Genomic DNA, 26,980 nt, shown 5'->3' on the forward strand with positions numbered 1-26,980 from the left:
CTGAAGTCAGCAGGGCTCTGCATGGCACAGGTATCTGTCCAGGCCCGTAAGTCTGCAGAACCGAGGCACATAATGATTACTTCTATCATCAGCTTTCCTCCATAGACATATAAAACTGTAATATATGCTTTCCTAAAATGCTAACCACAGCAAGGCAGAACATGTGAACAAGAAGTCAGAATTCAAGTCAATTGTGTGTTTTGTGAAGTTACAGAATTCCAGAACCCCATCTTTATGATTCTTTATACCTGTGGCTCCAAAGGAAGTCCTTCTCTTGCTCAGTAATTTCAGACAGAGGGTCTCGTGTACAAATTGCACGGAGTTGCTCTTTGTCACTTTCTCTTAATTCATTATCTCTAGCTAGCCTGTTACTCTGTAAAAGAAAATGGTACATTATCCTTCCACACACTTTTTTCTTCTCTCATGCAAGCTACATATGTGATGTATATAATGTAGCATCATTTCTACACTATTAAAAATCTGTTGGTTGTTACTTTCAATTCGAGTGAAGCTCTGTATTATATATTTTAAAAAGATGAAATAGTGCTAGCTTTATAGTGTTTTGATTTTTGTAACTGCTTACCACCACGGGCAGGGATATCATTCCAAAGAAATTAGTTGGATGGAGGAACAATAGCAGTTGGCACACTGCCATCAAATGAGATTCCAGCAAGAGCCCCATAAACCACAAGATGAAAGTGACAACCCCATCCCCATTTATCAAACTATTCAGGAAATCTGCTGCAAGGGGCAGAGAAAAAGCCAAGACTGGAGAAGCAGAATGTGGGGGAAAAAACAGGTGAATATGAGGTCTGAGAGGAAGTGTGGAACATGTCCAGGAATCTTTGAAAATCAGCAGGAGAGTTTCAAATTGATTTCCAATGTGACTGTAAAGCCAGTGTTCGTTAATGCTGAACAGATTCCCCAAAGGGGTAGGGACACTCAAAGTAACTCCCAGGGGAGCTGGGTGTATCCAGCGATTGAGTTCATTTAGTTTTATTTCATGTGCTCAGAGCCTGTTACATAGATCCATTTTATAGATACAATATAAAATAAACCAGCTTGGCCACTCATGACTCCTTGGCCCCTTCTGTCTTTCTCCCATAATTTAGTAACTTTTAGTCTATGGTTGGTGTAAAACTTCTTCGTTTTACATCATGATGCCAGGGTGATGGAGCTTCTGTTACTTTGTTTGTGGAACGGTTTGCAGTGTAAAAAAGACAGAATTCCTAAGGGGTTTCAGTGATGTAGAGCCACAATTCACAGAGCATAGTGAAATTTTTCATTTTAAACTTGTTTCCATCAAAACCCACAGATTTGACTGTGTTTAATTTGCTGAATAGTTTCAGATGAAAAAAATTATCCAAAAAATTTAACATATGTTTTATTATGACATTTTAAAAATGAAAGATTTCGGATTGATTGATTTTTGGATTCAAAACAACTGATTACATAAACCTCAATGAAGTTTAACAGAAAAAAAAAGCCTTTTTTTATTTTGAACTTTCTTTGTCTAAAAAAGTTTTGGGTCAACTCAAAACAAAATTCCTCCCATTTTTTTGGTACAACCAGCAAACTGAAAAATCACTTATTCATCCAGCTCTAAGTGCTATCATTTTTGCCATTTGTTTGTTGGAAGATGAAATGCTCCAGAAACATCTAATTTTATTCAGCTGCACACATCTTTAAATCTTTCACATTTTGAGATCTTCAGGATGCATAGTTGTTATAAAATATGGCAAAAAGAAAAGCCTCTTTGCCATATGAACGGTGCATTAAAAACTAAATTTTGTCCAAGTTCCCATTTTGTTGACAGAAACCCTCTTTCAGAGCTCGATTACTGGGTAACATCATTGTGGAACTACCTAGAACATCTTGGTATGAAGATTTTTCTGTAAGTGTGGCTGGTTCTCATTTGAGAAACAAGCCAAACTAGAATCATCCACAGACAGACAGACATATTGTTTTGTCTTTTAAAGAGTATTATGCCTTAAAATGTACATAAAATATTTTAATGTAGAAGAAGCTGACAGATTATAGCCTACTGCTACCTACTGCCTGTTTAAAAAAAGGTACATAATAGATACTTAAGACTGGAAGTACTATGCTTTGCCTTCAGTTTTAGTTATGTCATTTTTTTGTTTACTGTATTATTATAGTTACTCACACAAGGCATGGATCATGGTGTTATATGGGGACATTTAAAAATGGCTTAAATTAAGTCATGAGCATTTCCAAAGGGAATGAACATACCACACTCCCTTGCAGCACGTATCTATTGAAAATCCCTCCTTGACTTGTTCCCCACCCATCTCCCACCTGATTAGTAATCCAGCTACTGTAGCCTGTGCACTTTAATGCAAGCAGCTTCTGAAGCAAGTGAATTGGAGTCCGACATGGGAAGAGGCAAATTCTTTAGAACTACCACCAGTGGAAATTTTTTTTTTTTTTTAAAAGAACATGTAATAGATAAAGCACAATAATGTCTATTCCAAATGTCTCAGAGACATCAAAAACTGGGATATATACTTGATGTTATGGCAAGAGACACTATGAAAAAACAAAAACAAAAAAACCTAAGGCAAGAGAGAATTATGGGAAGTAAGTTAGTGGATAAAGGATTCATGCCAGGAGTGAGGAAGCTATATATTCCATCCTATAAAAAAAAGTCACACATTCATGTACTATTTATAAAATATGATTAAAAACTTTTTAAAAGCATGCATTTATCTAGCTTCTGGTAGAGGCTCATCGCAAGTAGAACAAAGCCAAATTAAAAATAAGGAAACAGAACTAGCATATATGCTGCTTCTAGAGTTAAAGCATCAACTAAAAGACAAACCACACTTCTGAAACTCCTTTTATAGCTGCAGCTGTTATAAACAATGAAGATTACTGTAACAGTGATTACAGAAAAATGATTTTTCAGTTTGTTTCTTTGGTTCACTCTTTTTCCTATATAAGTTATTCAGTATTCCTTCCTGTTTGTGTGGGTATTTGTTGAAAAGCAATCAGGCAGAGAAAAAAGAAAATCTGTTTGCATACATACACATTAGTAAGTGGATTTTAGGGGATCAAGGGTAGCACTGGAAACTCATTTTTCAAAACTGACTAGATTTCAAGTTGACAGTTCCCCTGTAAATTCAATGTAACATAAAACTTTCAGAAAGTGACTAGGAATCAGGAAGTTCAGTTCAAATCTAGATTTGCTTTTAATTCACTATAAATTTGGAAAAATCCCTACATTTTCTTGACTTTCACTTAATACCACTGTAAAATGAGATTATATAAAACTACACCTCTACCTCGATATAAAGCCACTCGATATAACACTAATTTGGATATAACGCGTCGGGGGGGGGGGGCTGCGCACTCTGGTGGATCAAAGTAAGTTCAATATAACACGGTTTCACCTATAACGTGGTAAGATTTTTTGGCTCCCAAGAACAGCGTTATATCAAGGTAGAGGTGTATTTGCACATGTTGGATCATAAGACAAAATGTACCTGCATATTAGGTCAGAAAGTTCATGGTTTAGGTCAAGCCCAGTGGGAAAATGCATTTATCCTGTTGAGGCCAACACCAAAAACTTGAAATTCTATGAAGTGTGGGACAGTAGATAATATATACATTTAATATTTGAGAAAGCTTCTGAAATATTTGATGTAACAATGGATCTATAAATGCTCCATTATAACAGTATCTATGCCTGATCTTAAATATTTCTACTAATTTATTGGTTAAAAGTGCAATGTAGTGCATTTCAAAATTAAACAAAAACACATCTATTGTTTTGTATGTTAACAGAAGATGTTTTATAGACCACCACTATGGTAACTTGGCCTGGTGATTTCCACAGCATCTGGGACTAAACTTATTTAAAATTTTTGACAAGTATATTGGTAATTGGTAAACTCTAAGCCTGTGTCGGATCTTGAATGTGTAGCATGCATTGTCTTGTCCAAAATTTTATTTTCACGTTACTTGGAGTTATTACTATTATACAGCCATAAACACACGTGGTACTTTACAGAACACACAGCTCCTGCCCCAAAGAGCTTAGAAGATAAGAACAAGTAAGACAATATAAGGAACAACAGGTATGATGTGGAAATATCAATAGTGATGAAACAAATTTAGGAAGATTTTATGAAAAATGTTTTAAAGAGGGATTAGAAGGAGCAGCAAGAGGATACTTGGCAGACACAAAGTAGGAGATTAGAGTTTTAGTAGGTAACAGTGTTAAAAAAAAATCAAAGAGAAAAAGAAGAGAGAGTATGACTAGCACTATGCATTACTGAATTGACATGGAAATGGATGCTAATACACCTTTCTCCACCTCTAACTGCTATGATCTCACTCCTGAGTATTATAGGGATGAGCATGCTGGTTCAGTAGGAAATAAACACCCATCTAACCTTGAAAAACAAACCCTGAATATTTCTGAAGTTCAAAAAATATCACATCTTTGTTATGCCTTTAAAAACTATTAGAATTTCTCTCTCTGCACTTTCTAGTTTCAGCTAAAGATAGAAGAAACAGTACTGAGGTGGCTATATTTGAGTCTTAAAGAAACCAGAAAGCCTCTAAAAAATTAAAAAGCATCTGTTCCTTCAAGATTTATAGTCAATCAAGAAGATACAAATATGCATCAGATATGCACCCCCAACTTCTAGATTCTCACATGACCATCCTGCAAGTCTGCCTCGTTCCTACTTTAAAGCAGCTTCTGCAGTTGAGGTGAATTGGACTAGTAATTAATGAGCAGATGTGTGTCCATCTGTGATAATCAGAGGACCCCCGCTACTAATATGTCTCATAGATGGGAGAAAACTACAGCATTCTGGAATTACAACTCTCACCTATTGCATACTATTACTTTCACGTTGAAGAAAGAGAAATGGGGACAGTCAGGAGAGTGCTTTGTAATTTTTAAAGGTATCACAGTCATGGGCTCAAAGTAAGAACCTAGACAGGTTTCAGCTACTGTAGAGATGAATATTTTAGAAACTACTAATTTGCAAACCTTCACTATAGTCACTACTGACCTCTCCCTTGCCAATCCTAAGGACCATACACATTCTCTTCAGGCTTTGCTACCTTTAATACTATTGACCACCCAGCTCTCAAAACTATCTTCATCTTATGTGGACTTACAGCCCTTTCTTTCCTGGTTCTTCACCTCATGTAATCTCCTTCAGTGTTGCCTTTGATTTATCATCACACTTCAACTTTGTTAAGGTTTTTCAGAGTCTGCCTCAGTCCCCCTTTTCTTTTCCTGTGCAACTTCTTACATAAGGATGATCTCTTATCACCTCTATGCCAGTGACTCTCAGACCTACCCATCATCTACCAAGGACCGCATTTCTTCAGTATCTTCTGCTTCCTCAATCCTAGGCTGTCAAAGGTGTAAACTCTGTCTTTTCTTCTTCACCCTTCCCCAGTTTCAGACAACTCCAGTATCCCTTGGGTACTCACTCAAGCTCACAACTTTGGTATTAAAGTTGTCCCTTTCTTTCTCCTTTCACATGCAGGCCCTTATCAAACCTTGTCACATCTCTTCCTATGTTACCACCAAAATCTGTCTCTTGTTCCCACTGCTATACCTTTTGGTTCATAAAGTAACATCAATCATGTTACCTTAATTTTCTGTCAACTTTGTCCCTCCTTTCCCTTTCGCATTCCTCTTTCTGATCACAATTTAAAGCAGGATGCTCTTCAAGGAAGGGATTGTGTCTTTATTTCTTTGTATGCTTCTTTCTTGCACACTTTCGATCAAGTAAGTTACAACAGTGATAACGATAGCCAATATTGTAGTTAGGTAACTAAATTCACATTTAGGCACCTAATAAAATGAACTGACTCAGAGGTACTGAGCACCCACTGCTCCAAATCAGATTCAAAACTTCTCAACCTCTCTGAAGATCAGGCCACTTAGGGTTAGATCATGCCTAGCACTAACATGGCTGCACAAAGGAACTGGAGTGGGTGGGGATGAGAAATCGATCTAAGTTACGCAACTTCAGCTACAAGTAGACGTACTTAGATCGACTTACCGTGGTGTCTTCACTACGGTGAGTCGACTGCTGCCGCTCCCCCGTCAACTCTGCCTGCGCCTCTCGTGGAGCTGGAGTACAGCAGTCGACGGGAGAGCGCTCGGGGATCGATTTATCGTGTTTAGAGTAGACGCGATAAAAATCGATCCCTGCTGGATCGATCGCTGCCCACCGATCCGGCCAGTAGTGAAGACATACCCTCAGCTTCGGTGACACCTGATCAGGGTGCAATGATTTAAATCAAGGCAATTTAAATCAATTTTAATCAGCTTCCATTTGTACTTCAACTGTTTTCTAAAGAAAGATGCACTCTCACTGGTTGATATAACCATTAAAACATGCTGATTTACAACTAAATAGAACTAGATTTGGTACATTATAACAGTTACGTAGGCAATTATATATAGTTTAATATTTTCAGATTCTTATTAATTGTACGTTTCACCATTTTCTAACATGCTAATGATATATTGCCTATTTACTAGATAATTTTTTGCTCATGATTTGCGTCAAGCTGTATTAGGATAGCAACTAGAATTTAATTAAACACAAGAGCATATGCAATTTATTTTTATTATACAAAACAAGCCCTTAATACTGTACATGACCTACTGTGCCATATTCATAAAGCTCGATCTCAAAAAGTTAAGATATTTTTCCCATTTTCATTCTTCATAAAAAAGCAGCCTTTAACTCAGTTTTTGGTAGAAGCTCATGGATTCAGCATATTTATTTCTCATTTAAAATGTTTTAAGAGATAAGAAGTAGTTTAGGATTTAACATATTTTGTATTACATTCAGATTTCATTTTAAAGAGTTATTTTTAAAAAACAATTTAAATAAAATAAATATCTAATTTTTATTTAAATTATGTTTTAGTTTTTCAGAAGAAATCACTGATTTCTATTCACTCTGCACCTGATGGTCCCACGGGCAGTGTGCCTATACTACCTTTTCCCCTCTTATTCAGGGCTGCGTCTTAAAGACACAATTTATTCCTTATTTATCTGCAAAATATGACACCCAAGTCTGAATTCTGTGTGCTTGTTTTAAAGAAGGTGAAGCGCACAAAACTCTAGGCACCTACATTTGAAACTTTGGCCAATAATGGTAATAGAAGGAGCCTGCAATATGTAGACAACTCAGAGCCCTACTTATTCACCACACATGGCCACGCCACTACCACTAGGGCTGCCCAGCGCTTGGAGAAGATCAGCTCAAAGACAAAGAACAGCTGGCTGAAGCTAAACCCAAGCAAGATTGAGGCTGTGCTCGTGGGCAGAGGAAAGCATTTTGAAGAGTTTGCAGACACAGTGCAGTCCATGCTGACCAACATTTTCAAATTAATTGGTGGCTGTGGAGGCAGCCAGGCCAAATTTGACTGAGTGCATTGCGACCTGGCTCTTGGGATGGCAGCGCCACTCATGTTTGGCCCAGCCAGAACAAAACAGATGTACAAAATAAAACAGTCTGAATGGTTTGGAAAAGCACTTAGCATCAGTCTTCTAAGGTCATACCACATACTCATGACCCAACTGGATTCTGAAGTAAACTCGACCTAAACTACCATTTTTAGGTTTCAGTGCCAACAGTCTTTTGAGATGACTGAGTTTACATCTAAGAGCTATTGTTTCAGGAAGAAAACACTGAATTGGTTTTCATTCACATTTTTGAGGTTTTTAACTTAATCATCAGGGCTAGAAATATAATTTAATTAAAAAAAAAAGGAAGCTCAGCATTTGAAGCAAGAGATAGATTTGGTGGTAAATTTCAAGGCCACTGAATCGCAGAATGCATGGGACTCAGCTCAAGACACTGTATCTCTGACTGCTAATAAAGTTAACTTTTGGCAGTTTGGTAGAACATAGAACTTAGAGATCAACATTGCCAAAGAAGTTACGAGCATGTTACAGACTATAAAAAAGATTTTTCAAAGATAAAACCTATATACAACAGGAAATAAATTGTGGGAGGGAGCAGAGATAGGGAAACATTAGAAGAAATAGTGCCGCTGATGGAGAATCTAACTATTACATTTTTTTCAAAATTAACATAATGTTCTGACATCCAGACAAATTGTTTATATAAGCTGGAAAAAAGTCCAGAACTGTTTGCACAGTAAGACAGTTATATCCTTAAAAGATTTTGGTTGATCAGTGAAGCATCAATATGTTTTACTGCATGAGACCCAACCTGTTGGCCATTTTTTGTCTGGTATTTATCAAAAAATATTGGCTTCATGTATTTTGATATAAAATATATTTCCCCGACAAATAAAGCACTTCAAAATGTGCAAATATTTTAAAGTTTTAGTAACTAATTCCCCTTACCAGCCCCGCATGGCTGTAGTTAAACCCTAGTTCTCGAGATATAGTCCAATTGGCATGTTCTTCAATCACTGTCATGTCTGGAAACTTTACAGGGCTGCTAAACCAATCAAATTCCAGCTCTAAACATGGAGTTTCCTGAGGAAAAAAGAATTTTCATGATTGTTCTGAAACAAATTATAAATTAGAAATCACTATAATCTGAACAAGTAGATGTGTTACACTAAGGCTGAAATGAGAATATAAGCATCAATTTACCTTATTTGGATTTGACCCAGTAACGCCAATAGGATTTAGCAGATCTTCCAGCCCATGAGGCACAGGCCACAGATTCAAAGCCATTTTCCCAGACACAAGAGTGTCTGTATAATCAAACATGTTTATATTTCCCCAAGCCAATGGGCAGTGTTCCTTAAAAAGATCAAATGATCATTAATAAATGAGAGTGTAGAGTGATCAAGTTTAGTACAATATTGGATTTCAAGGAATAGCGGGAGGGGGAAAAAGATTTTTTGAAAAACTGAACTATGGAATCACACAATCATAAAGTAGATCAAAACACTATTTGTATTGTAGTGCACTGACACTATGGGAAGCCAGAAATAATATAATTTATCAAAATGAAAGCCAGCATAGTTGACAGCCACTATATTTCCTACATTTTTGACCTGCTTGTTTGTTATATCTTGATTTCTAAGTTTTCTAACCAAGAAAAACAAACACATGCTCATGAAAGGCATGTGTATGCATGCTGAATCAGATATTTCTCAATACTTTTTTGAGGCAATCTTGTTTGGATATCAGGTGTCATCTGGATTCAGGAAAATAGTGTAGCAGAACCTTGCTATTAAGAATAAATAATGTATTACCATAATAAATTTTTTAAGTTAGCAAAAAGAGCAAAGCAAACAATTAAAAGGCAAGAATTACATTGCAAGTTGTACTCTGTTCATTTTGACAAATCTAGTTTTAATTATTTGTGATAATACTTAAATTTACACAATATATTACAGAACATATTACAAGATTTGTCATGGGACATCATTACAGCACTATGTCTCTGCTATTAAACCCTTACTGTCAAATGTGGAGAGACTGTGTGAGAAAGTATGGATTATCAAATTTGTAGGTTAGCAGAGAGCAAATTATGACAGTTGTAGCATATTTCCCTGTGAGACGTCAAACCTCTGTTTTGTCAGCTACTGTGACAATCATTTCAAAGAACACAATCTAAACAGTTAAGCTGCCTACCAGGATTTTTTTCCTCAAGTTAAGTCTTTCAAGGATTTTAAACTGCGAAGTCTTATACACTCACGAACTAACATATAAAAAATGGATGGTATATCAGAACACACACACACACACACACACACACACACAAGACCAAACTTTTTGAGCCTGGATGCTTAAAGTTAGGATCCAAAATCAACATTTTAGGCACCCTCAGAAAAGCTTGCTTTTTTTTTTTCCCCCCAAATTGCTTAGCAACCTCAACTCCCATTTAAGTCAAAAGGAGACACAAGTGCTCAGCACTCTCTCATTCTCTCTCTCTCACCCCCCCCACCTGTATTTTTAGGCGCCTAAGAATGGCTTGAGGAACCTAACTTTAGGCACCCATGTTTGAAAAATTTTGGCCTAACCCTTTCTGTTCAACAATACAGACCACAATTAGTGCTGCATGGATAATACACAACAAATATATTAGGTAACAAAAAAAAAATTAATTTGTAGTCAATAAAGAGAAGTTTCTATACATCTTAGCTGATATTTTAATCAAATAAAAATTCAAGAAAATAAAAGATTTTGGTAAGACCAACTTCTATTGAAGTGTTGGCCAACTGTTCTTCCCAAACTTGGCTGCCTGGAGTTTTATATCTTACAACACTTTAGAACTATTAAAATTATTAAATATTTTACCTCCTTAGCCCCCTTTCTTCCCTTAACAGAGCAGATGGAAAGGCAAAGCCGAGCAGCACGTGGGAGATCAGGAATGTACATGTCATATGACAGCCATTCATTCCATCTGTGGGATTTTAAAAGTAAAATAAAAACCAGGGTAAAACAGATAAAACTCAGTACACTTTAGTTAGTAAATAGCCATAACTTGATATGGAAAAATCAGAGTTTGGTCTTCCAAGGATATTAAATGTATATTTCTACTCTAGAAGAGCATCATCAAAATGGCTCTGACTAAACAGATCAGCCTCCTGCATGTATTCAGTCACGTCTACTGCTTTTAGTCACCTAAGTCCTTACTGCTTTTTACTCTGGTTAGCCCTGCAGGACCAATGTCGCTCAGAGAAAGTGAGCTGGATTTTATTCCTTCTTAGGCATCTCATCAGTAGAATTGTTTACCAAATTTAATCAACACTTGTGCAGACTCCCCGACTGTAATTGTCAATGTAGGCCTAGTCTGAAGACATGGGTTTGCATGGTTGTTATTGAGGATTTAATTTGGCCTACACAATCTCTAACTATTCATGAAGATGCATATGAAGTAAAGAAGTTGGCTTGACTCTCAGAGTCCAGTTTGAGTCACAAGAGCTAGTTAGAATAAAATGTGTTTCTACTTGTAAATTCAGTATTGGGATCATTTGGAAACAAAGAATGCCAAATTTATAGTTACATTACAATATATAGTCACCACTTTTAAGCACTTAAGCCTACTAAAGTCGAGCAAAAAAATTTAAGCACGTCAGAACATGATATAACTAATAAGTAAAGCTGCGGGTTTGTCACGGAAGTCATGGATTCCGTGACTTTCTGTGACCTCTGTGACTTCTGCAGTGGCCAGCGCACCTGGCTCAGGGGCAGCTCAGGCAGCCCCTGTGCTGCTGCTGGGTCAGTCTTGGACCCCCGCCAGCAGCAGAGTTTGGGTGTGGGAGGGGGTAGGCAGCTGGGGCATAGGATGGAGTGAGGCGGGCTCTGGGTGGTGCTTACTTGGGAGGCCCTTTGGAAGTAGCGACATCACCCTTGCTCAGCTGCTAGGCAGAGGCGTGGCCAGGCAGCTCTGCATGCTGCCTCTGCCCAGAGCGCTGGCTTTGCAGCTCCCATTGGCCAAGAACCACAGCCAATGGGAGCTGTGGGGACAGTGCCTGGCCCTGCCTCTGCCAAGCAGCTGAGAGAGGAGGGTGTCGCCGTTTCTAGGAGCACCCCCAGGTAAACGCCACCCAGAGCCTGCCTCACCCTGTCCCATGCCTCAACCCCTGCCCCCTCCCACACCCAAACTCTGCTGTTGCTCGGAGGGAGGGGGGGGCGGGCATGGAAACCCCAGGTAGGGAGCCTGCTGGGCCTGCCAACCCTCACGCCCCAACACTAGCTGGGGGTCCCAGCCTGTGCGCCACCACCTATGCCCCACCAGCACCAGCAGGGGTCCTGCCCTTCTGCCCCCTCTCCCCCCCGCAGCAGCCAGGCTGCCCTTCCCCAGCACCCGCAGGGCCCCCAGGCACCGCCCCCACCCCCCAAATTTTATTCACTGGTATTTTTAGTAAAAGTATGGACAGGTCATGGGCCATGAATTTTTGTTTACTGCCCATGACTTACCTGTGACTTACTGAAAATACCCATGACTAAAACGTAGCCATATTAAAATGTAAATAGACACTCTCTGAAGAAACCCACTCTCCTCCCAAGTTGTAGAGAAAGTATTGACACAGACAAGTGGAAGAAAAAAAAATTTAATTCTGAGGATATAAATGCTACGAGGAAATGAACGAAAAACTGTCATACACCACTGGTCAGTTTTACATTTAGTAAAAAACAGTGTCTCATCACTCTTCTCCCTGCTGTACACTTCCTTTTCCTGGGTGTGATAAAATACTGTGTTTTCTTCTCAAGGTTAAGTTTCGCTACAAATTTGGTATTTGTATTTACTAAATGCCAACAATCTACAGCAGTGGTTTTCAACCTGTGGCCTGTGGATCCTTGGGAGTCTGTAGACTATGTCTAAGATTTCCAAATGGGTCAGCTCTCCATTTGAAATTTTTTAACGGTCCGCAAATGAAAAAAGGTTGAATATCACTGATCTACAACAACACTTCCTGTACAACAGTGTAATAAAAAGAATAATTTCCTAGCTAGCTAATGGATACTTTCCAAATATTTGCATAGCTATATTAATTATGATTCTGTTGAATTGTACACTAGTAAACTGCACAGGAAACAATTAACACTGGAGAAGAATACTTGAATTTAGTACAGGATGTCTGTTAGCCAATGAAAGTCAGAAGCCTGAAGAACAGTGAGTGCAACCTGTTTCAATTACTGCACTGTGGCTAATAAAATAAGGCTGTAAAGACTGTTATAATTACAAACAAGAGAAAAGGTTTCTTCAAATACTTCATTTTACAGAGCAGCGGGATTGAAATTTTACTGTCTTCCATAAGTGACAGTAGCGGTTTTCATCTCAATTGTTCCCCAGCATTACATACTCTGTACATAAAGGCAATTTCTGGAGTTCCATCACCTTTTAACCTCCATATAAATAATAAATGGGCATATACTCTGCTCTCTGCTACAAACACTAATTCTGGGGTTACTCCACTGAAGTTAATGGAGTTACTTCAAATTTACACTTGGGTGTCAAATAGCAGAGTTTGGCTCTACAGAACTACCAAGTATCATTATTATTGTTGTTATAGACTTCTTAAAACATGTTGAATATATCAACTGATATGTTTGGCTATTGCCCTACGAAAGCAAAGATGCATAATTATATTTTCTTTGTTGGGTTGCCAAGTTAGATTTCCTCTGTTCGAAAAGGGCATCAGCTTTTAAAAATTGACTATGTTCATGGAAGAACTGAAAAGCTAACACAAAATGCTAAAAAGCAGCATTTTCAAAGCAAACATTAAGTTCTTAAAAGTTGCAAGTGTACCAATAGTGCTCCCTTAGTCCTACACAGACTTTACTCTTTGGATTTCTGCTTAAAAGGAGACTGATATTATTTAAGAACATAAGAACGGCCATACTGGATCAGACTAAAGGTCCATCTAGCCCAGTATCCTGTCTTCTGACAGTGGCCAATGCCAGATACCCCAGAGAGAATGAATAAAACAAGTAATCATCAAGTGATCCATCCCGTTGTCCATTCCCAGCCTCTGGCAAACAGAGGCTAGGGATACCATCCTTGCCCATCCTAGCTAATAGCCACTGATAGACCTATCCTCCATGATTTATCTAGTTCACCTTGCGTTGGGTGAAGAAATACTTTTGTGTTTGTTTTAAACCTGCTGCCTATTAATTTCATTTGGTGCCCCTAGTTCTTGCGTTACCTGTATTATCGTAGCACCTTGGAGCCTGAAGTCATGGATCAGGAACCCACTGTGCTAAGTGGAAGGATAGTTCCTTCCAGAAACAGCTTGTAATCTAAGTGTAAAACCAAGAGACAAAACAGATGGATACAGATAGGTGGGAGAATATAAGGACACAATGAGACAACAATGGTCAGAATGACAGGCTGTGGCCTCTGTGCACCAGTGGACTAGTTTTTGTCCAGTTTTTTGGAGCCATCACAGAAAAGGAGAGAGTTTGAAAGAGGATATTGATGTAGCTTTGCAACTGTTTACTCAGAACTCCTCTAATGTGTAAGGGTCAGCATGGGAGAAAGCACGAAGGTGTTTGAAAACTTAAGTTAGAGGATGGATGCTGTCATCATTGACCAGTCGGAGGCAAGAGTCAACATCTTTGTAGTGAATGAGAGATGATAGGTAGTGCAGGCTGCAAGGGGCTCTGAAAGTGAAGATGAGTAACAGGTTTGTTGCAAGAGAGAAGGGGAAAGTCAGTGGAGAGCCATAAAGAAAGGGGTGACATGGTTAAATTGACAGGCTTTTGTAGCTGCATTCTGAACGGTAAGACTGAATTTACCAAGGCCAGAGAAAAGGCTATTGCAGTATTTGAGATAGGCATTGATGAAAGGCTGGACAAGAGTTTTAGTTGCGTGAATAGATGGGCAAGGTTATATCTTGGGGTTGTCATGCAGAAAGAATCAACAAGACTTTGATGTAGGTTGGATGTGAGGATCTAGAGAGAGGTCCGAGTCAAAGATGACACCAGATTATGCGTATGAGCAACACGCAGGCAAGTGGGGTTGTCCAAAGGAAAAAGAAAAGAGACAGCTGGGAGGCCTTCAAGGGGAAGATAAAGAGCTCTCTTGTAGCCATGTTGCACCTGAGCTGACAGCAAGACAGCCAAAAGGAGATTTCAGAGAGAAATGCTAAGATATTAGTTTGGACAGAAGGAGACAGGAGTAGAAAGGTAGATCTGTGAGTTGGCCCATAGAGTTGAATTTGTGTTTGTGGAGGAGATTACCTAGAGAAAAAGGTGCAGAGGGAAAAGAGAAGGGGACCAAGGACAGAGCCCTGCAGAATTCCCCACAAAATTGGGAGACAGCATGATGAAGATCCTCCAAAGGACACGGTGAAGGAGCAATGAGAGAGTTAGGAGGAGAACTAGGAGAGGGAGAAGACAGTTATGGAAGCTAAGGGAGGATAAGAAGAGAATGGTCAACTATCAGGACAACGAGGATGAGGATGGAGTACTAGTTCTGAGATATAGCTAAGAAGAGACCATTGGCAAGAGCAGTTTCAGTTGAGAGCAAGAGACAGAAGCTGGACTGCAGAGGGTCTAAGATGGAACTAGAAAGGAGGAACTCTAGACAGCAATTGTAAACAACCTGTTCAATAACCTTAGAAATAAAAGGGAAAAGGGAGATAAGGTGGTAACTGAGATGTAATTAAATTGAAGAAGTAGAGTTGTTTAGCTAGGAAGATGGGAGAACTTAGAGAGGAAAGAACAAATCTATAGTGGAGGAAGGTCAGCCTGGTCACAGAATTTCTGCCAGAGATGCTACATGGCATGGGAGCAGGAACAGAGGAAGCAACTACTGAGAGTGAGCCAGGACTAGGGAGATGGTAAGGTGGACCTTGCAATGGGAAAGAGGAGCAAAAGGGTAAGGATAGAGGAGAGGAGAAACAGAGAATCAGCCACCATAACCGTAGAAAGAGAGCTGAAAGCAGACAAGTTGTTAGCATTGGACTGAAAATAAGAATGTCAGAATGGCCAAACTGGGACATACCAAGGGTCCATCTAGGCCAGTATTCTGTTTTACGACAGTAGCTGGTGCCAGATGCTTCAGTGGGAGTGAACAGAACAGGACAATTGTTGAGCGATCCATCCCCTGCCATCCAATCCCAGCTCCTAGAAGCCAGAGACTTAGGGACACCCAGAGCATGGGATTGCATCCCTGATCATCTTGGCCAATGGCCATTGATGGACCTATCCTCCATGAACTTATCTAATTCTTTTTTGAACCTAGTTTGGTCTTCATAACATCATCTTCTGGCAACAAGTTCCAAAGGTTGACTGTGTGTTGTGTGAAGAAGTGCTTCCTTTTCTTTGTTTTAAACTTGCTGCCTTTTAATTTTATCCCGTGACCCCTGGTTCTTGTGTTACATGAAGGGACAAACAACATTCCCTTACTCATTTCCTCCACACCATTCATGATTTTATAGACTTCTATCCTATCCCCATTCAGTCATCTCTTTTTCCAAGCTGAACAGTCCCAGTTCTTTTCTCTCTCCTCATATGGAAGCTGTTTCATACCCCTAAACATTTTTGTTGCCCTTCTCTGTATCCTTTTAATTTCTAATATATCTTTTTTGAGACGGGGCAACCAAAATTGAACGCAGGATTCAAAGTATGGGCATACCATGGCTTTATATAGCGTCATGATATTTTTTGTCTTATTATCTAACCCTTTCCTAATGGTTCCGAACATTGTTAGCTTTTTTGATTGCAGCTGCACATTAAGCAGATATTTGCAGAGAACTATCCACAAGATCTCTTTCTTGAGTGATAACTAATTTAGACCCCATCAGAGTTTGTATATAGAGTTAGGATTATATTTTCTAGCGTGTATTACTTTGTATTTATCAACACTAAATATCATCTGAGATTTTGCTGCCCAGTTACCCAGTTTTGTGAGATCCTTTTGTAATTCTTCAACGTCTGCTTTGGACCTAGCTATCTTGAGTAATTTTGTTCTTTTCTATTTCACTGTTTACCCCTTTCTCCAGATCATTTATGAATATGTTGAACATCACTGGTCCCTGTATAAACTCTTGAGGGACACCACTATTTACTCTCTCCATTGCGAAAACTGACCCCTTGTTTTCTTTTTACCAGTTACTGATCCATGAGAGAACCTTCCTTCTTATTCTGCGACTGTTTACTGTGCTTAAGAGCCTCTGGTGAGAGACCTTGTCAAAGGCTTTCTGAAAGTCCAAGTACACTATATGCACTAGATCACCCTTGCTCAGCTGCTTGTTGACCCCTTCAAAATACTTCTAATAGATTCTTTCCATTCAAAACATGGAAAGGTCAAGTGATGGGGAAGTGTGCCAATAACCGATACTGAGAAAGACCAAGTGATGGTCTGAGAGAGGGAACTCAGCAACAGAGAAATCAGAGCTTGGTGAATTTCCACATCAACAGCTCTTTTGGTGAATGGGAGAGTTGAACCAAGGCTAATAAGATCATTCATTTTCGTATTAACAATACGTAGGTCACATTAGATTCTTTTTTTTTTTAAACCATTTGTATTGTTTACTCAGCATGGATAGCTAAACTAGACCAGTCTGTTTATAGTCAATTCACTTCCTGGTCCTCATGAACCCAGTATAGTGCTGCTATGTTTGGTTTCTTGTCTTGGGTGGATGAAGCTCCCCTGCAAGAGGCTAATGCAAAAGGGATATGGATACAGATTCTGGAACGAAAATGAGCTATATCAAGTGATATAATCCTCCACCAAGAGAAAAGGGTGGCCTGTCAAGAAGCTTACGATGAGTTAAACTTCAGAGGCAGCGGCTGTCAGTATAAGCCACCTTCATTTCCATCCACATGATCTTCTCAGGGATGGAAAAATAAAAGTGCGCCCAGCCTCTCACACAGTAGGGAGCTAAAGTAGAGCATGGTTGAAAAGATTCCCTTTAAGAACTACACAACTCAGAACCCCTGATACAGCCGCAATCCCTGTTGTTGGTTGCTAGGGATATGGAGGGACAACTTCTTCTGAAAAGTTCCTTTCCCTGAAATTACAATACAGGGGGGAAATGGTTATCTTGGAGCTTTGGAGAAGAGGCAGTGGCTGAAGACAATGGAAAAATTTTTAATGAATATGATAATGTTCTGGACTAACACCTTTCATCATTCTTTTCCTAAAGAGACTTCCTTCCCAAACATCCATACACTATATTAACACTACAGATAAACTCAACAGCAGCAACTGGGAGAGAGAAATTATTTTTCAATAGCCATATATTATATAATTAACAGGCCTAATAGAATATCTATTCATTCTCTTGGAGAGCAGTAGTGTTTGCAAACACAATTTAAGTATCAACAAATAAACTTTTCTAAAGACATGCAAGGTCAATCAGACAGAAAAGGTGAATTTGGAATTATTTTTGAAAACACTCTAGGTCTGATCCAGACAGATACTGAGGCCCCACAAATATCATTAGAGCCAGAGTGCGAGCACTGAAGAAATTGCAAAGTACTTTTTAGAGATTAAGACCTTTGTTTTAAATTCACTGGCATACATTTGTACCATGCACATTTTGTATTTACATCACCACTACTGAAATTCCACATTTCGTTTTTAGACATAAATGAAAAAAGATCTAATCCATTTAGGTTTTCAAATCAATTAATTTCCATTCTAGTGAATTGCTCTCTGATCTTCTCTTTGCCTAGTAGCTCTTCTTTACATGGGCCACACTGTATGTCAATTCCACCTTTTCCTCTGTATTTTTATTTATACACTTTTCTCTTCTCACTTACAAAACTCTTTTCTCTAACAGTATCCATTCCTATATTTTGTAAAGCTCTTTCTATTCCCTGGCCTGCCAAATTTCAGGGGCATCCTAATTCCAGATTTCCAGTTGCCCTGAAGCCCTAACAGCATTTCCTCCTCCCTAGTGGCTTGTGTTGGGTTGGTGGACATTGATTAATCACAATCCAACATGTTGATAGTGAAGAAAGTTTCCTCTTAAAGCAGGGATCTCAAACTCAAATCACCACGAGGGCCACATGAGGACTAGTATGTTGGCCCAAGGGCCATAACACTGAGACCTTTTCATACAACGATACAAAAGTATAGTAAAAAATGAAATATACATATATACACACACACACACACACTAAATATATACTATGCTATTAAAAGTCAATTTATTAACTTTAAAAACTAATGCAAAAAGGGGTTAATAAAATATAAACACCTGTAACTATTCCTTATGTGTTCAATAATGCTGATGATGATCTACACTAACAGTCTATCAACATAGCTGTAATGGCAGAAACTTTTTAAAGTAAGTATTCTTACAAAATACGTTGCCACTTTTAACCAACATTCTTCCCAATTACTCACAGCAAAGAATCATACATGCTGAACTTCATGCCTCAGACTGTTCATCTAGTCCATGAGGCCCACCCCTGCCCCGCCTCTTCCCACCCGTTCCCCACACCCATTCCAACCCCCTTCCCCAGAGTCCCTGCCCCTTCCCTGCCCCTATTCCAACCCATTCCCCAAATCCCTGCCCCGGCCCTGCCTCTTTTCCACCTCCTCCCAAGCATGCCGCATCCCTGCTCCTCCCCCCTTGAAAGTCATAAGTACCGCCAAACAGCTGTGAAGTAGGCAGAGGAGCAGGGACGTGGAACACTCAGGGGGGAAGGAAGAGGGAGGTAGGGGGGGTGAGGGGATCTTGGCTGCCAGTGGAGTGGGTGCCTGTGGCAGGCCGCAGGAGATAACTTCGCGGGCTGCATCGTGTTTGAGACCCCTGGCAAAAGTGTGGTTTTATTTTGAGAAAAGTGATTCTATTAAACTGCATTGTGAGGTTCCCTGTTTATTATGCCTCATTCATTGAAAAACAGTTGCCCAAACAGATTGTTTGTATTATGATATTGCCTAGGAACCCCAGTCATGCACCCAGATTCTAGTGTGAGATCAACAGAACAAAGTGGTAGAAAACAATATGTTAAGCAGCCAGCTCTGCAAACACACCTTGGGATCTGAAAGTTAAGCTATGTTTGTCTTTTTGTCATAGTGATAGATTCTGCAGGGCAAACACTTGTGCAACCCTCTGAAAAGAACTGTTGCATGTTACAAACAGAATTTGGACTTGTAATTGGAGCTTTGCTAACAAGTCACAAGCCAGAACAGAATCCAGCTCAATTTCCAGTAGGTATGCTGGTTCTGTATTGTAAAACAAAAAGGGAAAATGTAGCAAATTTTTGGGTCACAGACAAAACTGAGTACACATAGAGAAAAGACCTGTTGAGTAAAAGGTTGCTGCTTTTACATAACATTTTACAAGACAAAATGAAGATCTGCAAAACCTAAATTAATCCAATTAAACAAATTTGTAAATGGAAATGAGTGATCAATTTAAAAGGAAAACTCCAGTGATTTCTTGGACAGCTATACACATGCTAAATAAGAACATTTTTCATTTATGATAAATGATTTTCAGTACCTCCTTTTAGAAAATAAGGCTGCTCTCTCTCTCGGTGGGGCCAACTACCTTAATGATACTCCCCAGCCAAGGACCCTGCTTGATGGTAAAAACTGGTACTGACAGAATCTACTTCTGCTTTAGAAAACTTTGGAAATCAGATTTCCCTGAATTGTTACAGTAACATTATTTACCTGGGATTGGAACAAGGTACCCTTTGAGTATTCACATTGTCACATAATGGTTCTCCTCCATGGTAGATACCAGTTCGGACATAGATCTGAAAATAACGTGTTTAAGCATTAGCACCTGAATTCATTTGAATACTAGACCCTAATCTGAACAAAGGTTTTACTGTAAATACCAACACTATTAGATGCTGATTAGAACCATGTGTCACACTTTAATTTCTATCAATTTGAGAAAAAGCTATTTGGCATAAATGATTTCACATACTGTAAAGTACTCCTACTGTGCTTCTGGAAGAAAATTTTAGTTTACTATCTCTGCATCACTGTTTCGAAGTTAGTTATGACTGCATTTCAAACAACAACTTTAAGTAGTAACATAACGAATTTATCCTTGATTACCAGGGCAAGCCATGGGGATGGAAGGGTAAACTGGGCAACTTCCAAGCACACAAAAGAGCTAGGGTGGTAACAGTTTATGCTGAACACAATTATTCCCCTCGTTTTTTCTCTTTCAAGTAAGGGTAGTAAACTTGTCCACAGAACTGTTCAAACTTGTCCCAGTTCTTACAGTAATGGCTCTTTAAGCATAGAATTTGTGGTTTTAAGATACACAAGAAACATCCTTACTTAGTTTTTCCTGCTTCTCCTCAGGTTTATTTTAGGTAAAATCACCAAATTAAGACCTGATACTACAAATTGCTAAGCATTCAACTCAGAACCTCAGTGCTTTGGGTTTCACAGACTGTAAGCTGCAATAGTATGTAAAAAAGGGAAAATTTTAGAAGTTTTATGATGCTTCTTATTAAATGAGTAAGACCAAAATTCTCAGATTTGGGTGTCTAACACAAGTGGCCTAATTTTCTAATATGTCATGTAATTCCTAGTACCTAGTACATATGTAATCAATGTCAGCTGAGGGTGCTAAAAAAATCTGAAAAAATCAGGTAATGTATCAGGATACCTAAAGAAAGATTTAGGTATTTCAGGCAGCCAAGTTTGAAAGCATGGGCCTGAATATAAGGTGGCATTGAGAGCAGCATGTGTGCACACCCCTTTCAACTTCCAGAAGATACTTTCAATTTTGTTTTGTTTCTTAAAGAGGCGTTTATGTGGACTTTTAAAATACACTGCAGCTTAACCATGATTTTTTCCTTATTTGATAGTCTACCACAGGGGTGGGCAAACTTTCTGGCCCGAGGGCCATATCTGGAAATAGAAATTGTATGGCGGACCATGCTGGCTTTGCAAACAGGGGCTGCTAACAGGGAAGTTTTGCAAGGGAGTTCTCCAGGTGAAGGAGGAGCAAATACAGCACCCTTGGGGTAAGTGGCTGTCTGTAGTGTGTGTTTGAGGTTACTTGCTGTGTGTTGAGTTTGTGTTTGTCTAGTTGTTTGAAGGACTGTGTGCTGTGGCTGGCAGTTGGAAGCTGTGAGCTTCAAAATAGGGTTTGAAAGCTAGAAGCCTCTGTTAATTGGTAGAGCCTTAGTCAGTGGGCGGGACTATCAAGGCCAGGGCTTTATAAAGCAGTGTGCAAGCAACCAGGGAGCTTTGCGACCAGGGGCTGCTAACAGGGAGTTTCACAAGGGCGTTTGGAAGGGGAGTGGGAAGGGGGCAAGGTTCACTTGCTGTTCTTTAAAACCTGTAAACTAAACTACATTCAAAACTTCTTGATTTAAACAAAACCCTTTCATTAACTAGGTAGCTGCAGGAGACAATGCATGCAGAAGCCCTGCAGTGGGGGGTGAGGGGGGGCGCTATCCAATTTATTGCGTTGAGTGCAACATGTATGATTACCTGCCCTGTGGGCAGGTGACATGTGCGCGCATTTGGTGCAAGGAGCTCCTAGCCGTCAGAGACTGCACATGGGCTTTGGAGGCCAAGGTGGCCGAACTGGAAGAGCTAAGGGAGGCAGAGAGGTATGCTGGTGAGGCTTTCCAGGACACTGTAGAATTGTCCCACCTCCAGTCAGACAGCCCCTGCCTGCGCTGTTGAAGAGGATGAAAGGCGCAGGGAAGCAGACAGTCAATGAGGGCAGAGGGAAACCTTTCCATAGTTCGGACCCTCCTTCTAGATGGTGTTAGGGTATCCTCTCGCACTGAGGTTACCTCTCCGGGTGAGGGAACTCCAGGCACTAGGAAAAGGCAGGTGTTAGTAATGGGAGATTTGATCATTAGAAACATAGATAGCTGGGTTTGTGATGACTGAGAGAACCGTATGGTGACTTGCCTGCCTGGTGCACAGGTTGCGGATCTCGAGGCATCTGGATAGACTTATGTGTAGTGCTGGAGAGGAGATGGTGGTCGTGGTACATGTAGGTACCAATGACATAGGGAAGGGTAGGATAGACGTCCCTGAGGCCAAATTTAGGCTGCTAGGGAAGAGACTGAAATCCAGGACCTCTATGGTGGCACTCAGAAATGCTCCCAGTTCCATGAGCAGGGCCAGGTAGGCAGGCAGAGCTTCAGAGTCTCAATGCGTGGATGAGATGATGGTATAGAGAGGAGGGGTTCAGATTCATTAGGCACTGGGGAAACTTATAGGATCTGGGGGAGCCTATACAGGAGAGATGGGCTCCACTTAAACCAAAGTGTAACCAGACTGCTGGCACTTAACATTAAAAAGGTTGCAGAGCAGTTCTTAAACTAGGAGATGGCGGAAAGCTGACTGCTGCAGAGGAGCATGTGGATTGAACAGAGACTTCTCTTAGAGGAGAGTCTATTGATAGAGAGTCTCTGGGTTGAAGTCAGGAGCAGAGGATGGAAGAGGATAATGTAAGGGCCAGATCAGACGAGAAACAATCAGAAAAGGGCAGACAGACAAACAGTGACAAGTTTTTAAAGTGTTTTACACAAACGCTAGAAGTCTAAATAATAAGATGGGTGAACTAGAGTGCCTTGTGATAAAGGAGGATATTGATATAATAGACATCACAGAAGCCTGGTGGACTGAGGACAATCAATCAACGGTACACAATCGTTCCAAGGTACAAAATATACTAGAAGGACAGAACAGGTTGTGCAGGGATGGGAGTGGCACTATATGTGAAAGAACGTAGAATCAAATGAAGTAAAAATCTTAAGTGAATCCACATGTTCCACAGAATCTCTATGGATAGTAATTTCATGCTCTATTAAGAATATAACATTAGAGACCACCTGACCAGGACAGCGACAGTGATGATGAAATGCTAAGGGAAATTAGAGAGGTTATCAAAATTAAGACCTCAATAATAGTGGGGGATTTCAATTATCCCCATATTGAGTGGGAACACGTCACCTCAGGAGGAAATGCAGAGACAAAATTTCTCAATACTTTAAATGACTGCTTCTTGGAGCAGCTAGTACGGGAACCCACAAAGGGAGAGACAACTCTCGATTTAGTCCTGAGTGGAGCGCAGGAGCTGGTCCAAGAGGTAACTATAACAGGACTGCTTGGAAACAGTGACCATAATATAACAACAACATTTAACATCCCTGTGGTGGGAAGAACATCTCAACAGCCCAACACTGTGGCATTTATTTCAAAAAGGGGAACTATGCAAAAATAAGGGGGTTAGTTAAACAGAAACTAAAAAGGTACAGTGACTAAAGTGAAATCCCTGCAAGCTGCATGGACACTTTTTAAAGACACCATAATATAGGCCCAACTTAAAATGTATACCCCAAATTAAGAAACACAGTAAAAGAACTATAAAAGAGCCAACGTGGCTGAACAACCATGTAAAAGAAGCAGTGAGAGATAAAAAGGCATCTTTTTAAAAGTGGAAGTCAAGTCCTAGTGAGGTAAATAGAAAGAAGCATAAACACTGCCAAATTAAGTGTAAAAATGTAATAAGATAAGCCAAAGAGGAGTTTGAAGAATTCAAAAAGTAATAACAAAATGTTTTTTTAAGTACATCAGAAGCAGGAAGCCTGCTAAACAACCAGTGGGGCCCCTGGATGATCAAGATACAAAAGGAGCCCTTAAAGACGATAAAGTCATTGCAGAGAAACTTAATGGATTCTTTGCTTCAGTCTTCACAGCTGAGGATGTTAGAGAAATTCCCAAACGTGACCCGGCTTTTCTTTTGTAGGTGACAAATCTGAGGAACTGTTACAGATTGAATGTCACTAAAGGTGGTTTTGGAATTAACTGATAAACTCAACATTAACAAGTCACCAGGACTAGATGGCATTCACCCAAGAGTTCTGAAAGAACTCAAATGTGAAGTTGCAGAACTATTAACTATAGGTTGTAACCGGTCCTTTAAATCGGCTTCTGTACCCAATGATCGGAAGATAACTAATGTTACGCCAATATTGAAAAAGGGCTCTAGAGGTATCCTGGCAATTACAGACCAATAAGTCTAACGTCAGTACCGGGCAAATTAGCTGAAACAATAGTCAAGAATAAAATTGTCAGACACATAGAAGAACAAAGTGTTGGGCAAAAGTCAACATGGTTTCTGTAAAGGGAAATCGTGTCTTACTAACCTATTAGAGTTCTTTGAAGGGGTCAACAAACATGTGGACAAGGGGGATCCAGTGGACATAGTATACTTAGATTTCCAGAAAGCCTTTGACAAGGTCCCTCACCAAGCGCTCTTATGTAAATTAAATTGTCATAGGAGAAAAGGAAAGGTCCTTTCATGGACTGGGAAATAGCTAAAAGACAGGGAACAAAGAGTAGGAATAAATGATAAATTCCCAGAATGGAGAGGGGTAACTAGCGGTGTTCCCCCAAGGGTCAGTCCTAGGACCAATCCTAGGACCAATCCTATTCAACTTATTCATAAATGATCTGGAGAAAGGGGTAAAAATTGAAGTGGCAAAGTTTGCAGATGATACTAAACTGCTCAAGATAGTTAAGACCAAAGCATACTGTGAAGAACTTCAGAAAGATCTCACAAAACTAAGTGATTGGGCAACAAAATGGCAAATGAAATATAATGTGGATAAAGGTAAAGTAATTCACATTGGAAAAAATAACCCCAACTATACATACAATATGATGGAGGCTAATTAAGCTACAACAAATCAGGAAAAAGATCTTGGAGTCATCATGGATAGTTCTCTGAAGATGTCCACGCAGTGTGCAGAGGCAGTCAAAAAAGCAAACAGCATGTTAGGAATCATTCAAAATGGGATAGAGAATAAGACACAGAATATATTATTGACCTTATATAAACTTGATGGTACGCACACATCTTATTGGTCTCCTCATCTCAAAAAAGATATACTGGCACAAGAAAAGGGCAACTAAAATGATTAGAGGTTTGGAATGGGTCCCATATGAGGAGAGATTAAAGATGCTAAGACTTTTCAGTTTGGAAAAAAGAGGAGAATAAGGGGGGATATGATAGAGGTATATAAAATCATGAGTGATGTGGAGAAAGTAGGTAAGGAAAAGTTATTTACTTATTCCCATAATACAAGAATTAGGGGCCACCAAATGAAATTAATGGGCAGGTGGTTTAAAACAAAATAAAAGGAAGTTCTTCTTCACACAGTGCACAGTCAACTTGTGGAACTCCTTGCCTGAGGAGGTTGTGAAGGCTAGGACTATACCGCATTTAGAAGAGAACTGGATAAATTCATGGAGGTTAAGTCCATTAATGACCATTAGCCAGGATGGGTAAGGAATTGTATCCCTAGCCTCTGTTTGTCAGAGTCTGGAGATGGATGGCAGGAGAGAGATCACTTGATCATTAACTGTTAGGTTCACTCCTTCTGGGGCACCTGGCATTAGCCACTGTTAGCAAACAGGATACTGGGCTAGATGGACCTTTAGTCTGACCCAGTATGGCCATTCTTATGAATGCTCACAAAATTGGGGTTGGGGTGCAGGAGTGGATGAGGGCTCTGTTTGGGGGTGTGGGCTCTGGGGTGGGGCCAGAAAAAGAATTTCAGGGTGTGGGGGGAGAGGGGACTCTGGCTGGGGCTGCGGGCTCTGCGGTGGGGAGTTTTGGGGTTCAAGAGGGTGCTCCAGGCTGGGATCAAGGGGTTCAGAGGGCAGGAGGGGGATTAGGGCTGGGGTAGGGGCATGGGGAAGAGGCTCAGGGGTGCAGGCTCTGGGCGGCATTTACCTCAAGTGGCTCCCAGAAGCAGCATGTCCCTCCTATGGCTCCTATGCCAAGGCGCAGCCAGGTGGCTCTGCATGCTGTCCCATCCGCAGACACCACCCCTGCTGCTCCCATTGGAGCACCGGAGGGCGCCATTGGACTGTGTAGGAGCCGAAGGGAGTCATGCCTCTGCTTCTGGGAGCGGGAGCTCGAGGGCTGGCTTAGAACAGCCTGTAGTTTGCCCAGCCCTGATCTATCATGTACATTTAGACAATTTGCTTTGAAAATATAAACTTTGCTAGTTATCTGTATGCCCTGTACGCACCAAGGCCCTGTCCAATACTCACTGGTCAGTGGGAGTCCTTCCACTGACTTAAGTGTGAATTAGGCCCCTAATTAACACTAGTAGCTGGTATCAACATATACTGTTGACCAACTGATTCCCTAATTTGGTTAGAGAGGCCTGTTGAACTGAGAGTGGCTCAGTGTTTTTATTCTGATTCTAGGCAATAATGTAACATCCATGCATTCAGAATTTCACTTACCTTGTCAATGTCTCGAATGTTTACATTTACATAGGTGGCACAAAGAATTCTTATCCTGAGAGCACTGTTTATGACCCAGAGAGATTTGGCTGAAGCTTCGCCATTCATGTATGGTGTAGCTGTAGAGATCCGCCTGGAATAAGATGGCATTGTAAAGGTATCCAGTGGCAGCTGAGTATAAAGGCTTTCCTTAGCCATCAGCATCAGGTTGGGCATTCGACCAAGCATTATACAACTTCTTATGTACTGCAATAGTTGGAAGAAAAAAAGAGACTGTTTTGCTGTATTTTCTTTGTAATCAACACTTA

General features: G+C 40.1%; 1 protein-coding gene across 3 annotated transcripts in view; it reads right to left on the reverse strand.

The window, feature by feature from the left end:
- The window catches only part of PIK3CA (phosphatidylinositol-4,5-bisphosphate 3-kinase catalytic subunit alpha), a 75,594-nt gene that overhangs the window by 16,655 nt on the left and 31,959 nt on the right, over positions 1–26,980 (reverse strand). For 2 of the 3 annotated variants that reach the window (XM_032783596.2, XM_075068375.1), the window contains exons 5-10: positions 26,673–26,918; positions 20,091–20,176; positions 10,301–10,406; positions 8,642–8,794; positions 8,387–8,521; positions 249–373 (exon numbers count right to left, since the gene is read on the reverse strand). In XM_032783596.2, the coding sequence (XP_032639487.1) occupies positions 249–373; positions 8,387–8,521; positions 8,642–8,794; positions 10,301–10,406; positions 20,091–20,176; positions 26,673–26,918 (851 nt within the window). Of the gene's footprint in view, positions 1–248; positions 374–6,056; positions 6,273–8,386; positions 8,522–8,641; positions 8,795–10,300; positions 10,407–20,090; positions 20,177–26,672; positions 26,919–26,980 lie in introns of all 3 variants that reach the window. The other variant, XM_075068374.1, reaches the window with a different exon arrangement.

The sequence above is a fragment of the Chelonoidis abingdonii genome, chromosome 8 (genome assembly GCF_003597395.2).
Source record: "Chelonoidis abingdonii isolate Lonesome George chromosome 8, CheloAbing_2.0, whole genome shotgun sequence".
Classification (NCBI taxonomy): Eukaryota; Metazoa; Chordata; order Testudines; family Testudinidae; genus Chelonoidis; species Chelonoidis abingdonii.